The sequence below is a fragment of the Herpailurus yagouaroundi genome, unplaced genomic scaffold (genome assembly GCF_014898765.1).
Source record: "Herpailurus yagouaroundi ecotype Mexico unplaced genomic scaffold, PumYag 142, whole genome shotgun sequence".
Classification (NCBI taxonomy): domain Eukaryota; kingdom Metazoa; phylum Chordata; class Mammalia; order Carnivora; family Felidae; genus Herpailurus; species Herpailurus yagouaroundi.
The window spans coordinates 14,291,716-14,307,367 of NW_024412397.1; the positions used below are offsets into that span (position 1 = coordinate 14,291,716).

Here is a 15,652-nt window from a genome sequence, read left to right on the forward strand (position 1 = left end):
AGTTCTCAGAGAGGACAAATTGCACTATTGGCGTAAGAACCCCAGGATTACTGGTACGTCCTCCAGAATTGGGCATGGCATGTGAAATGAAACACACTGAACGCTGGTCTATTCTGGAGAAGGCATAAAAATTCTCCCATTTAACCTTCGTAATAGCTCTAGGTGATTATTTCCTTTTTTTTTTTTTTTTTTTCTTTCACAAGAAAACTGCAGACCAGAAGTACACTGTTGCCTCAGATTAGCAGAACTGGGGTCTGTAGAGTCACCGCACACTATGTCTGATAGGACTTCACAACAGCTGCACAGTAAAGATCGGTTTTATTTGTATGTGATGCAGGAGCACTTAGGGCCATAGCTCCCGAAGACCTGACCAGACGCTCTGACACAGAAGCTCATGTCTCAGAAAGCTACGGTAGAAGGATCTCTACAGATCTTCAGGTGGCCCAAGAGAAATCATTCAATACCTCCTACTACCATGGGTACACCTTAGAACCAAAATGTTACTAAGCAGATGTTCATAACCAAGATGTTACCAATCAGATGTCTTTACCATGTGTGAAGAATGACATCCCCATTCAACATACACATTTTTGAAATGTCATTTCCAGAATAGTAAGGTAAAGATCTCTGACACTCCTCTCCTGCATAAAAGGAACAAGAATTCTAGCAAAAACTGTCAAAATCAACTTTTTTAGAACTCTGGAAATTAACTTAAGGCTTACAGCAATCTGAGGAGTGTTTATTCAAGAAAAACTCTTAAGAAATCTCTTAAGAAAAGTGAGCACTGTGGCATTTTAACTTCCCCTAATTCCAGCGTGCTTTCTCTAGCTCAGAAGTAGACTTCTAAAGGAATAGTTTTGCAACTACAGTAGCTATAAAAACTAGCAGCCTAGCAGCCACCAGAAGAAACATGGGTGGAGCTATTTAAAGCCCCATCCCCAAAAAACTGTCATTGTCTATCTAGCAGTTACAGGTCACTCTGTGTTAACAGCTGCTTACCCACAGGGCATTTGTCACAATCGATCAGCAGCAAATGTTTAACAACCTGGCTGCCTGAGGCAGCACTACCAGTTGGGACTAACAAGAGACTGACCAAAAACCTTAAAAGGAAAAACTGAAGAATGAGATGTCCGCAGGGAGCTTTGAAAAGCTTGCACATATTCTTGAAAATCTAGAAGGCCATGTTTAATGGCTTAATGTCAGGGCTGTTTACATACAGCCATTAATGTCGAGGGCTGTATGTAAACCCAGGAAAGCACTGAGAAAGCACTACAGTCTCACTTTTGGCTGACTCTGATCTTCTATTTGAGGAAGAAGTGAAGACCTAAGACATACAGAAAACAAATAGCAAAATGGCAGATGTGAATCCTACGTTATCAGTAATTACAGTAAAATTAAAGGGATTAAACACTCCAATCAAATGGCAGAGATGGGCAGCATGGCTACAAAGCCATAATCCAACTCTATGCTGTTGTATCCTAAGAGAGACACACTTTAGATTCAAAGACACAAACATCCTTAAAGTGAAAGGACAGAAAGGGGCGCCTGGGTGGCTCAGTTGGTTAAGCGTCTGATTCTTGGGTTTCAGCTCAGGATCTCACAGTTCATGAGTTGGAGCCCCACGTTGGGCTCTGAGCCAATAGTGGGGAGCCTGCTTGGGATTTCTCTCTCCCTCTCAATAAATAAGCAAACAAACAAACATAAAAAATTTTAAAACACATGTGAAAGGATGGAAAAAGTAGTGCCCTACAAACAATACCCAAAAGAGAGCTGGAGTGGCTCTATTGTTGTCAGATAAAATAGACTTTCGGCCAAAAACAGTTACTAGAGACAAAAAAAAGAGTATTTTATAATGACAAAAGAATCAATCCATCAGAAGATAGGAAACTTATAAATATGTACCTCTAGCAACATACACATTTTCAATCTTTCTATACTAGTAAACTACTTTATTATGACTCTTTTCTTTCTACTTAATTTCATATGCAGTGAAATAAGCTTAAAAAAAAATCAACACTGCTAGGAACTTCCAAGTCAGTGGTCATTAAGGCACCCTTTATACCAATTAAATTTAAAATTAATAATGACAGTTATAGGAGCATAAAATTACTTATGTTTGACAGATTTTAAGAGACAACACACATTTCCCTCCACCATCCCCATATCCCTTCCAAAGAGCAAACCTCTGTCTTTTTCTTCTTCGCTTTCAAAGCTTTCTCTTCCATCATGTCGTGGGCTAGAGGGAGAACTGTAACTCTCTGAAGAGGTTTCTCCACATGTGTCATGTCCAGATCCAATGTCCAAATTCACATCTAAAAATAACAATTCTATTCTTAAAAAATCATGTTAAGTATATTAATTTCTGAATTGAACCATTAGAATCAGCTATAGCCGGGGTGCCTGGGTGGCTCCGTCGGTTAAGCGTCCAGCTTCGGCTCAGGTCATGAACTCACACAGCTCGTTGAGTTCGAGCCCCGTGTCAGGCTCTGTGCTGACAGCTCGGAGCCTAGAGCCTGCTTGGGATTCTGTGTCTCCCTCTCTCTGCCCCTCCCCGACTCATGCTCTGTCTCTGTGTCTCTCTTAAAAATAAACATTAAAAACAAGAAAAAAAAAAAGAATTAGTTATAGCTGTAAAAAGTTTTTTCTCTTAGTTTTTCTATAATCACCTAAAAAGCTGGGCCTTGAGGTAAAAATTCATTATTACAACACAATTTTAATTGAAAATAATTGAATAACAAGTATATTCTTAAGACAAAGGCACAGGGACAAGTCAATCTTACTGACTTTAAAAAAATCAGAGTTAAAGTTCATCATAGGGTCTGCTCAGTAGGAGCACACTGAGCCATTTTCTGAGTCTAGACATTTTAACTCCTCAGAGCTTGTTGGAAAATACATTCTTTATCAGAACTCAGGAATAGAACTGACTGCCGGAATGTTTATTTGGTCGAATCACTATGCCTGAGTATTTGAAACAGAGGAAGATGCTCCCCATCTAGTAGACTGATTAGTCCCCTGAGTTCTGCCCAGAAGCCAACATGGGGTGGGGCGGGGGCTGTGGTGCAGATCTGCCCCGACCAATCAGCTGTTTCTGTTCGGGGCCCAGAGAAAAGATTACTGGTACACCTAGTACTGGACACTCCCGCACTGGCCCAAACTTAGGTCACTGTTCCATTCATTCCTGTAAACCCAGCTGAGCCAGCAGAGATTCTGCCTCGCAGCAAGCACCCAACACACGTTTAGGACAGAAATCCCCATAGAAGGATTTCTGGAGAGATTTCAGGACTATAGATGAGTGAACCACTTCTTCGGCAACCTGGCAGAATCAATAAAAGGTAATCACTTGGACAAAATAGGTGTTAGAAAAAAGATATGGTTTGTGTAATACGCAAATTAGTTGACTAATCTGTGTCTTTTAAAGGCATTAAATTATAAGGAGGTTAGTACTGTTAAAGATGACCCACCACTCAAACGGTAAATCAATATTAAAGAATAAAGTCATTAAGAATGCAGATGATGCGGAATCCCTTTGGGTAATAAAATGCCAAACTGCCAAGGGAAAACTGCACAAGATCTCATGAGGCTGTAAGAAAAGTGGCAGAGGAGCGACTTGGACAAGAAATAATTTTACAGAAAAGTCATCTGGAGTACACTTACACACGGTAATAGGTTCTGAATTTCCAGTCACAACATGACTAAGGAAAGGGACCCAAGTGAACGTCAACGGCACCTGAGGACAATCTAATGTGCCACGGTGGCCAAAAAGCCTGGCATTAACTGGACTACTAAAAATGAAACCTCTCAAACTGTGGCATACATGCAAACTGTGCATGTAAGTATTTCAACCAGCATAATGAACAAAATGAACAATTCAGTGAAGAGAATCAAACATTCAATGACAATCTCAAGCCAGAAATGATGGGCTGACAGGGAGCCCTTGGGGGGAGGGTGAGCTAAGATCTATCTGCTCACTACAACTCAGACAGTGAAACTACAGTGGAGTTGTTGAAACTTCAAAGAGCGAAGTTTCAGACTAGGTTTTAAAAAAAAAAGCAGCTATTTCTCAAAATCACAGTTTACAGAATGATTTACTCTCGGTTATATTAGCCAGTAAATATTCTCATCACCAAACTGCCAATATAATAATTTGCAGTTTTCAAAGAACTAAATACATAAATCTAAATCTATACTAAACAGAATTTTCTTTTTGATCACCTGGCAGGTGCAGAGTCTTTGGAATTTTTATCATCAGAAATCATTATCATGTGACCCTATGGAGTCAGAGTGTGGAAGGGGAGCATGAAACAATTATGCCAAAGGATGTTTCATGCACCGTCCTTTTCTTTTTCTAAGTTTATTTATTTTGAGAGAAAGAGAAACAGAGCACATGAGCAGGGAAGGGGCAGACAGAGAGGGAGAGGGTGAATCTCAAGCAGGCTCTGCGCTGTCAGCACAGAGCCTGGCGTGGGGCTCGAACTCATGAACCACAAGATCGTGACCTGAGCTGAAGTCAAGAGCCGGACACTTAACTGACTGAGCCGCCCAGGCGCCCCCCCCAAAACTCTCCTTTTAAATAGAAGCATAAACCTTTTTGTTTATTATCACGTCTCAAAGAGTAAAAGGTTGTGCATGTTATTAAGAAGACGAAAAGCAAAACCTTACAGTATTAAACACTATTCTAACAATAAAAATCCTGGTTATTAGTATTTATGAACAAAGAGAAGTCGCGTAGACTTAAGAACCATTTAGATACATGAGATGACAGAAACACAGTGGGCTATTATAGGAAGCTGGAGACTCTGAAGTCACTGAAATCTGTCATAAGAATTACTGAGAGGTCAACCATCTCACTGCCCCCAAACTTCTTGGTGCCACAATCAGCAACAGACGAATGGGGTGGAAGGAACACAGGCGATGCAGTGGGAAAAAGTTCTTAATAATGCAGATGAAGTAAAGCACACATCCTTCTAGCAGAGAAACTTAAAGCTTGAGGTTTTAAAAACAAACACAATGCAAAGAAAACAGATGACAAATAGCAAGCACTGCCACCGTTTTTCGGGGACACAACACGAAGGGAGGCAGTGAGGGACTTTTGGTCCCTTCTGTGTTTTTAGAATTTTCAACAATATAAATGTCTTATTACTCAAAATAGAAGTTAAATTTTAAAGTTAAAACTAGGAAAGACCCAGACAACCTACCAATCAGAAGGATCTGACATTTTTAACTCCAATACACTATCTACTACTTTATGACATGTAGGATTTGTTCCACAAAGAAACAAAACCTTAAATATATCTTACGTTTACTGAATGCTTAAAGGTAATTCCTTCTTTATAACCTAATATTTCCAAAGGAAATTAATCAACAGAGGTTTTTGTTGTTGTTGTTGTTGTTGTTTTAAATTGGAGTCAGCAAACATCTGAGTTACATCTGGTATCAATGCAAAGCTGTACAAAGTATATTTTATTTATAGTCACACTTCATGACAAAGAATAAGGTTTATCTTAATAAGAAATCCTGAGGTTGTATTTTCAGAGTATTGGAAAATAAAGAGAAAAAGAAATTGGAGTTTGGGATGCTATTTATAAGCTCTTAATAACCTACAAGTGTATGTTTTCTTCTAACTTAGAATAGGGAAAAGAACTAAATTATTGAACATCTATGTGCTCAGCACTAGTTAAGTGCTTTTCAGATGTTGCTATATTTAATCCTTACAATCCAGGGCGGGAGGTTATTAGTCCTGTCTCTGAAATGAGAGAAATTAGGCTGCAGAGAGGCCACACATTTATGAAACTGGAGGACAAGACTCAAACCCACATTTGTCTAAGATCAAAGTCCACAGAACTTCTCTGCAAGTATGAAGCTAAAGAGGATAGAAGACTTGTGTGCTTCTTCAGTGAGCAGTAGTTCCCAAATCACATGAGGGACGAGAGCGATCTTCTGAGGGTGGGATACGTTTGACAGGAATTTCAACTGGGGAATGATCCGATTTAAGATGTGACCTAGGAGACAAATATGCGGGCAGTGTAGGAAGTGAGCTGGAAGGAGGAAGAACAGAGACAGGGAGATCTGCCACAAGTAATTTTCAACCATCCGCCAACAGAGACCTTTTGCCATTCTTATTTTAGCTTTTTTCCTCCTCCTTTTAGCTGCCACCACCACCACAGGAAACCTCAAAGATAGTTAAGTGTTACAATATACTCATAAACGACGTGTTTTTTCCCCCATGTCATTTTTTCCCCAAGGACAGTTCAGTTAGTTAATTCAGTAAGTTGGCCAGCTGATTTTAGAGGAAAAATGTAACCATATTTCCTGTATCAATACTCAATCTCTGTGAATAAGTACCTGGTTTAAAAACACACTCCATTAAAAAAAATGTATATTCTGGTTATTTATGTTGTATCATCACAACTGAATGTACTAATACTTGCATAAAATTTATATCAAAAAAAATCCTTAATTTGTGAAATCAGTGCAATCAACAAATGTGGGAGGTACACACATGAACAAAACATACTCCTAGGGGTCTAGGAGTCTTTTATTCTCTTTTGTCTTTGCTATTAATGGTACACGTAACACAGAAAAGTCATTAATGAACCAGCAAAAAGGACGCTTCTCAAATAAATACAAAACCTGAAAATAAAGAAAACTTAAAAGCAGGTAAATGGAAACTATACAAATGTAGTACAATAAAAATCTGAGTGTCTGCATTCCCCTAGAACTCCGTAAAAGCCCACAAAGGACAGTCATTAAAACATGAAAACGTCAACAAGATTCTAAAAATGACTTTACACAAGGACAGGGACAGGCTTCCACGAGGGCTGAAAGGACCCCCCAGGTGCTCGACCTGTGCTCTGGAGCAGGGACAGGCTCGAGAAGTGGACAAGTGAGGAGCCCGTGGCCTGCAGAGGAAGGAAACGGTGGGAAGCACAGCTGTGGCGAAGGAAAGGTTCACCTCTACGGCTGCTTCCGACTTCCTAAATCAGTTCCATTAATACTTCAGAATGGTTTAATTCAGAACCTGCTATTCCCGTCCGCGCAAGGTTAACAGTATAATTTCAGGATCTGACACCACAGCTCGACAGCTACTAAAACAGGTATCATGCCAAATACATGTAGGTGACGGGTATTTGAAAGAAACACCAACTTTCTTACCTTTCACAGAACCACCATGGGCATGCTGGGAAGTTGAGAGTCTGATACCATTTATTCTACTATTCAATCTGTTGTCAGTTTTCTTAATTTTCTCCCTAAACCCAAAATATACAGGTTACTGACATTTTTTTATAAGGCTCTCTAGAGAACACAATAAATAGTATTACTAAAATTCTGTTTTTTTATAGTAAAACAATTTTTAGTAAGGTATAATCTAAATGCAAGATTCGCCCTTTAGTGTACGGTTCGGAGAGTTTTGTCCCTCCATACTGAATATATTTTGACAATAGCTTTATTTTGATCATCTGCATTTGCTGACTATTTCGAATTAAAAAAATTAGGCCTAGAAATAAAAATGTAATGAAAATACTATTTATTCTACATAAACAAAACATGCCCATAGTCAAAGCCTACATGTTGCCTTTCTTACCAATTCCTATTACTGGAAACATTAAATTGAACCTACTTTTCTATTTGTGGCTTTCCTTTCTTCTTATTTATTGAAGATAAGCTTCGTTTTTCAGTTGAATGCTAATGGAAAGAATAAAAAGAAATCAGACTAAAACTAACCCACACTCATGTAGATATCCTTCTATTCTCCTATCAAACAGTAAAATGACACACTCCCAGTTATATATTGTGAACAAATTCTGATTTCTAACCTATTTCTTGAAGATACCTACCTGAACCACTAAAATTTGCACATTCTCTGATACTCAATATTAATCTAAGAAAAATACCTATTTTTGAATTTTGCTTTTAAAATGGCCCCGTATTCTTTCTTCTGAGCACAAAACAAAACATACAAATCACTGGCATTTGCTTACACGTTCAACAGTGTTCTTCTGAAGTACAACACAGTTTTATCAACTTTAAGAAGAAAAGGTGTAGGCGCTGAAGTAGAGAGAGTAAAGGTATAATTGAATGGACTCTGAAAACAGGCCATTAAGTATGACTAAGGTAACATACAACTTCTCAGAACATTTCGTTTGTAAAACCACATTCCACTAAAGGTTGACATTTGGAGCTGAGTGCTGACCAGAAATAAACATCAGTTAACAAATATATTTTCTGAAAAGAAGGTGGCTCTCTCCATAGCCTCACCAGTAAGCCTTCCCCTGCATCTACGGTGCTTGCGAGCATTCTGCGCTCTGATTACACCAACTCTGGAGAAAGCAAATATTTCCTAATTAAATTCCTAAATTACAATGTAATTTCCTAATTACATTACATTACATCCAACTTCTCATGAGGACAGTCAGGCTCAAAATTCACAACACCAACAGCAAGATAGTGACTGAAATGTGAATAATTCTTCCAAAAGCAAAAAATCTGGCAGAACCATTTGATGTATCCCTAGTTAGAATAAACATTATAAGATTAGCATTAAAATGTACTCCTTTTCTGAGCAATAAAGGCAATCTCAAGATATTTTGTCAGGTGTCAGAAGAGTTTAGACCATATATTCCAATTAAGTTGAAAGTCTAACAGCTATACTATCTGACATAATAATACTTAAGAGAACTCAACTCTTGTAGAGCAGCAATGCATGGAGACAAGAACAAAACCCTCCAATACCTGGTCAGCTAAGGCCACACAGTGCTCCGGGTGCTGAACGGCGGGGCAGCTCTGTTTTCTCCAATCCACAATTCCGTTCTGTTCAGAATATTGCATGGTGAGCCCATCCAACGGAGAACAACTTGTACCAATGGTGCTATCAGAAGAAGTTTGTAAGGTGTGAAAATCTGTCCTCAGTACTCAAACCTATACTGTCTCATATAATGAAGAAGCTAATAGTAACCCTTTGTTCAGTGTGTGTGTGTGTGTATGTTTTTTAAAAGAATGCCTAGTGATATCTCTAAGAAAAAAAAGGATGCTATGAGAATAAATTATCACACAGCTATCTTATCTAATAAATAACACCTGTCTCTAAGGAAATTAGTAACAAGTGCAAGTTGTCTTCAGACACTATATATGGTCATCCTGTGCCACTCACAGCTGGAGTGTAACCCCAATCTTGAGAGGATAGCTAAGTACTCTGTATATCTAAGGCATGTCAAAGGACAGGGCAATGTGACTGAAAAACAGAAGAAACAGACATCAGAAACAGACTCCAAGAGAATCCAGAGACAGAAGTTACTGGACATGGCCTTTAAAATAACAGTGTTTAATAGGTCAGTGACTACAAGAAGATGGGAAATTTGGGGAATGTCCCGAGAAATACAAACAAGAACCACACTTAAATTCTGGAACTGTAAAAGAAACTGAAATTAAGAACTCAACGGAGGGGCGCCTGGGTGGCGCAGTCGGTTAAGCGTCCGACTTCAGCCAGGTCACGATCTCGCGGTTCTTGAGTTCGAGCCCCGCATCAGGCTCTGTGCTGACAGCTCAGAGCCTGGAGCCTGCTTCCGATTCTGTGTCTCCCTCTCTCTCTGACCCTCCCCTGCTTACGCTCTGTCTCTCAAAAAGGAATAAACATTAAAAAAAAAATTAAAGAACTCAATGGATAGAAGCAGACACACAAAGTCAGTAAGGAGGAACTTTGGCCAGAAGAAACTAGACTGAAGCTGGAGAAGAAGAAAATACAGAGAACACAGAAAAGCTTAGGAGACACACAGGGCCTGGTGGAAAGTCTAACACACGAAGTACCCCAAGTCTCAGAAGAGAAAACAAGAAAATCAGGTGGAAGTAGTATCTGAAAAGGTAGTGGCCTGGTCTTCTCTAAAATCAAAAGGTATCAGGCTTTAGGCTTAAGAAGTGAAATTCATTCAAAGACAGCCATAAACAGTATCTTAGAAAAGTGCTCAAAACCAGATGAGAAAATCTTAAAAAGCAATCAGGCTGTGAAAAGCACATCCACTTCCAAAGAGCAACAAGGCTGAAACAATGAATGCCAGCTGTCTTTGTTAGTTCTCCCCAGAAGGAGAATCTGGGGTGGCATGGTTGATAGGGGAGGCGAGCTCAGGAAGCAAAACAAAAAGTGTGCAGAATGAAAGAGGAAAAGAGGAAAAACCAACTTGTAAGGGTCCATTACTGAGATTGCCAACATAACAACAGAGGCTCAAACAAGCTGGGACCTCCCAGAATTATCTACCCAAAGGACAGGAAGCTGGAGCCCCCCCATCAGTTGAGTGCTGACCCCCTGGGCAAATTAACTTGCATTTCTGGACTATGCTGGTCTGAGTGCCAACCAGGTCCCCAGAATCAGCCAGGGCCCTGAGGCAGAAGGTGGAAAGCCTTACAGCTTGGGTGGGACAGCGGAAACTTGAAGAGGGTCCTAGAGCTGGGCTGAGGCTATCATGCGAGGGACCAAAGGCATTAAACAGGAAGACAGTAAAAACTTGACTTTCAAAGCACTTGCAGAAAGTCACTGACAACCTAGAATCCTACATCCAGGAAAAGTGCAGGCAAAATAAACATTTTTTCCCCCCAGGTAAAAACAAAGTAAATGCATCAATGGCAGAGCTACAGGAACTACTGCAGTCCTTCAGCAGGAAGGAAACAATCATGGACGGACGCTAAGACACATGGGAAAGAATGAAGGCAGTGGAACGGCAGAATCCAAGTGACAGGTGAAGGTAGGTTTCACAAGGTCTAAACTACAGGGAGAATAACGTAGAGGACAACCACAATTTGTAAGGTGGGAGGGGTAAGTGAAATAACAGCGAATAAAGGTCCTCACAGGGGAAGTGCTGCAAGCGCCATTAGTACCAGACCTTAGAGAGTCCAAGATGTAGAACACAATCTCATGACCCCTCGTTACCACTAGAAGAATCGAAAACATTACCTAACTCTCAAAGTTAACAGAACGGAGAAACAGAATAAAACCACCTTACAGCAAGAAAGGAAAGAAAAGGAAGATGACACAGAAAAGGCTGGACAAGTAACAAGCAAACAGTAAAACAGCAGACTTCTAGGCAAACGTCTCAGTGATTAAAGGAAATGTGACACAGTGAATTACAAACGTACAAAGACATTGTTTTAGGAATTAGATACGTACTTCACAAGGGGACTCTTGCCGGTGTGTTTCTTGTGGATTATGGTGTGCTGTAACACATCTACGGTAGAGGAAGAAACGATTATTATACCAAATGCTGCTGCCAAAAATCCAAGAGGATGACGCAACTAATTTATGTGACGGTGACAGGATCACCAGACCATGCAGAACGCTTCTAAGCACTTTTCACAGAAAACTCTTTAAAGGGGCAACTTTTCAAAAACACGCTACAGTCCTACTGTAATGTAAACGATTTTCTTAACATTTTCTTTTGTCTCGCTTACTTTATTATAAGAATACAGTATCATAATACATCTAAAATACAAACTATGTGTTAACTGTTTACATTTTTGGTAAGGCTTCTGATCAAACAGCAGGCTAGTAATAGTTACGTTTTGGGGGAGTCAGAAGTTATACATGGATTTTCGACCGCAAGGGGGGCAGCGCCCCTTACCGCTCTGTTGTTCAAGGGTCAACTATATTTGCCTCTTTTCATTAAGAAACAAAATATATCACAGAAACATCTGAAGGCCTTTCTCCATTCCACTTGACTTCCTCCCTCTACAGAGATAAACTAGCTGAAGTATTCTACTGAGTGTTTTTATTAAGATTTACCGCACCCGGGTGATACCCAGGTATTTGCTATTACACACAAGGCTGCTGTGAGGACTTCAGTCTCCATCCCCTGAACACACGGACAACAATTTTCATAGCAGCAGAAGTGCTGGGCGGTGGCATGAAATTAATTACTTCCAACCTCACTACACAGTGTCAAATTTCTGTCCAAATGAGTTGTACCAATTTATGTTCCCATCCGCAGCGGATCAGAGCTCCCATTAGTTCATACCCCTGGTAATGTCAGACTTGAAAATGCTTTACCAATTTGGGAAGCGTGAAATGATATCTCGTTGTTTTTACAGTGTGCATTTTTCAGACTACTCGTGAGGCTAAACACTGCTTAATTGCCATTCACATTTCCTCTTCCATGAATTAACTATCTTTATCTTTTGTCCTTACTGTCAATTAGACTGATGCTCTGAGTTTTTGGACGAATATTTCTATTGTCTGGGTATAGTCTTTCTTCAACTGTGAATAGCCTGTAAATATCTTCTAACTGCCTGTTTTTTGGTTACAAGTTCAGTTTTATTTTAGAAAAAAGATCTCCACCACGGTCACGTTCTGCTTTGTCAAGAAAGCCTTCTTGTCCCAGGTTATTAACATTTAAAAGTTCAGTTTTACATTTTATATACTACATTAAGTTTATATGTACTTATCTTTTGTTACTTACTTGAAATTTTTGTGCATGATGTAAGTAGGGATCTAATTATATAATAGTTTTTCAACTGGAAAGCCAGCCAACATCATTTATTGAATAGTCTATTTTTTCCTCACTTATTTATAATGCCACCTGTCACATTCCAAGTTTCCATATGTCTGTTTCTTGGCTCCTTAATCTGTTCTAATGGTCTGCCTATCCTTGTGCCTATATCAGGCAAAATGACTTATTCCAGTGAATCCACACTTACCTTCTTCTTGACTTGAAGCTTCTGAGCTGTCTTCCTTTAAGTGTTCTAATATTTTAGAAGTCTTCAGAGAGGACTGTAAGTTATCTGCAGGAAGTATTCAATACCAATTAACTTTTTAGGAAAAAGGTAATAAAGAAAACACACAGAATGATTCCTTCTGTCCCAAGAAGAGGAGAGTGGTGAGTCAGTGGTAAAGAGAACATTTCTACTAGTTAGGACCTTTACAACACCAAGGTGACACAGCACAGAACCCTGGACTGGGAGTGGGGACCCTGAATCAGGGAGCCTGCTCTCCCCATGAAAACCACAGGTCTGGAGCAAGGGGCTTCACCTCCGCCAGCCCCAGGGGCTCACGTGCAATAGGAGGGGATGCACTAGATTAGTGCTTCTCAGACATCGGTGGTGTGGGAAGGCTTTTCAAATTTCTAATGTGTTGTGAAGCATTCCTTTTATAAAATATAAGCAGGTGTGGCAATGTCCAACTGCTACAAAGCCTCTCAAGTGTCCACCGTGAGTTTCTATTCTATTACAGAGCAGTGGCCCATGGGGCACATTCTGAAAGCCCCGGACTAGTCCTCAGGTAAGGTGTAGACTGGTGGGGTTCCAGACCGCGATATGCTGAAGTCATCTAGGAGTTAACATTTGTTTTCTCAAGTGTCAGGACACAGACTAAGTACTACTGTCTATCCCTGGGGACAAAAGGTAGAGCTGTCATTTTTTTCAAAAAAGTGCAAATGAACTTTGACAACAGTGTGTTCCCTGGTGAAACAATGTGGACATCCTGACCACATTTTCCACACTCCCAAAACATGTCCTTTAATACATTTTAATTTTGCAACAATTTGAGGTCTTCCAATGTACTACTCCCTTTAGCACCATGCACGTAATTTAAATACTGTAAAGCTCTCGTGATGAGTTTTCTCTTATTTATATGTGCGCTACTCACTTGGGCCAGTTTTCCTGGGTCGCCTGTTAAAACCGGAATTAAAAGTTTAACTTTGTGTTTTCGGCATGTGTTAAACAAACGCTATTTATAGATATTCCTTAAAAACTACTTCCACTCGGTTCAAGCAGAAGAAAGCACTGACTGTTAGATCTATACAGCTCCAGGGTGATTAGGATTCTCTTTAAAAAACAACCAGCTACTCTGTCACTGTTCAGACAGAAATTTAACCGTGGAGTCACTCATCTCGTCTCATCAACTAGTCATCAAGAATCTCCCACCCTCACCCCCCCCCACACACACATACACACGAGAGAGAGAGAAACTTTAAAAGTTAACCCGTTATCATATCCAATCATATTACTTTTTCTAAATTCTCTTTCTTCCACCTCAAAACGAGCAAATATGCATTTTCTTTCCTCTTTAGGTACAAGAAAATAGGACTTTGTTGATAGCAGAAGGAAAGGTTAAAAAAATAAACAGCCACTTGCCATAATGGCTGTGCTTTAAGTTAGCACATTCTCCTAAAGCCCACATCAATGTTCCTGGCAAAATATTTGTTTAAAAAGGCAGCTGAGATAGATGTGCATAGAAGCACACATAAGGCTGACTGTGAGGAAGGATGAAACATGAGGGCAAAAGCAACTTACAGGAACAGAAGGAAAAAAATGGGGGAAATCTTCAGGAGGTAATATTTCAGTTGGGTCTTAAAACAGGTGTGATTTTAACAGGCTGTGCCAAAAGGAAGGACATTTAAAAGTTCAGGTGCAGAATGAGCCAAGACACTGGGACAGGAAATGGCAGGTATACTGAGTAGATGCCAAGCCTTCAAGCAGCCAGAGCCTGAGAGACTAGCAATGAGGCACAAGGAGGCTCACGGCAGGGCTTGAATTTCAAATCAAACTTTTAAGGTTTTGAAGAGGGGATTAACCAACTGATCCCTGAGGTAATCCTGGCGTAGGTTAAAGTCAAGTGAGAAACCAGAACCGGAGACATGAGTGAGGAGGCTTTGTGCAAGGTGTGCATGGAAGAAAGGCTTAACAGCCCACAACGGACTGGTAAGGAGGGGCAGAAAGGAAGGCACCCCCTGTCCGGCATGGCTTGGCCTGTAAATGACTGAACGTGAAGAGGAAAAGTGGAAAGAGTAACGCCCGGTTTCCAGCCAGGGAGGCTGCGGAGGTCACTACGGGAACACGGGGACACGGGACCCGGGAGGAAAGGCAGACTCTAAGAGGTGACACCCCCTGTGCCCGGCAGGGCAGCACCTCCGAAGCCTGTACACCAGGTGACAAGGCCCTGGAGGACCCAGTATGTCCACGAGATGGAGACAGCTGGCCTTTCCCTTGCAATCAGTCTGTTTTGTGACTTTAGCTTTGACACACTCTTTTCTGCAAAACTGCAGTGTCAATTTCACTGAAAACTACAAGTTTCTTAATCGTAGGCCGCTATTCCTCAACTGCCAGCCCCATACAAGGCAGCACAGTGAAACAGGAACGCTAAGCAAGAACACATCCGATTTCTAGAGAGGAGAAGACGCTTACTGAGGCTGTGCAGAGGGTCTGGTGATATGGACTGAAAGAAGCTGTGCACTTTCTGACTCTGTAGAAAAGCTTGGGATGAAGTTGAAAATAGCTGCCTGCACATAAAAGAAAAGAGAGGTGTTAATTTCACGTAATATAAACCCACAAGAGTCTCAGTTTAGACCGTAAGGCAAATTTATGTGGCAGTTTAATTCAGTATTATAAGTATACTGGGGGCGCTTGGGTAGCTCACTCGGTTAAGCGTCCGACTCTTGGTTTTGGCTCAGGTTATGATCTCACGGTGCGTGAGTTCGAGCCCCAAGCGCTCTAAGCTGACAGCGCAGGGCCTGCTTGGGATTCTCTCTCCCCCTCTCTGCCCCTCCCTTGCTTGCATGTGTGCATGCGCTCTCTCAAAATAAACAAACAAAAAAATACTTTTTTCTGAGGAAAAGAATATTATTTTCTAATGTATTTCCCATAGGAAGAAGTGAATAAAAGTTAAACTTATTTGCAA

The 15,652-nt window shown here is 40.5% G+C and overlaps 1 protein-coding gene across 1 annotated transcript in view; it reads right to left on the bottom strand.

Annotated features, from left to right (window-relative positions):
* The window catches only part of ZCCHC2 (zinc finger CCHC-type containing 2), a 61,689-nt gene that overhangs the window by 8,348 nt on the left and 37,689 nt on the right, over positions 1–15,652 (bottom strand). The window contains exons 6-11 of the mRNA XM_040478626.1: positions 15,160–15,254; positions 12,676–12,759; positions 11,153–11,210; positions 8,731–8,866; positions 7,619–7,683; positions 7,153–7,247 (exon numbers count right to left, since the gene is read on the bottom strand). Coding sequence (XP_040334560.1) covers positions 7,153–7,247; positions 7,619–7,683; positions 8,731–8,866; positions 11,153–11,210; positions 12,676–12,759; positions 15,160–15,254 — 533 coding nt within the window. The remainder of the gene's footprint in view (positions 1–7,152; positions 7,248–7,618; positions 7,684–8,730; positions 8,867–11,152; positions 11,211–12,675; positions 12,760–15,159; positions 15,255–15,652) is intronic.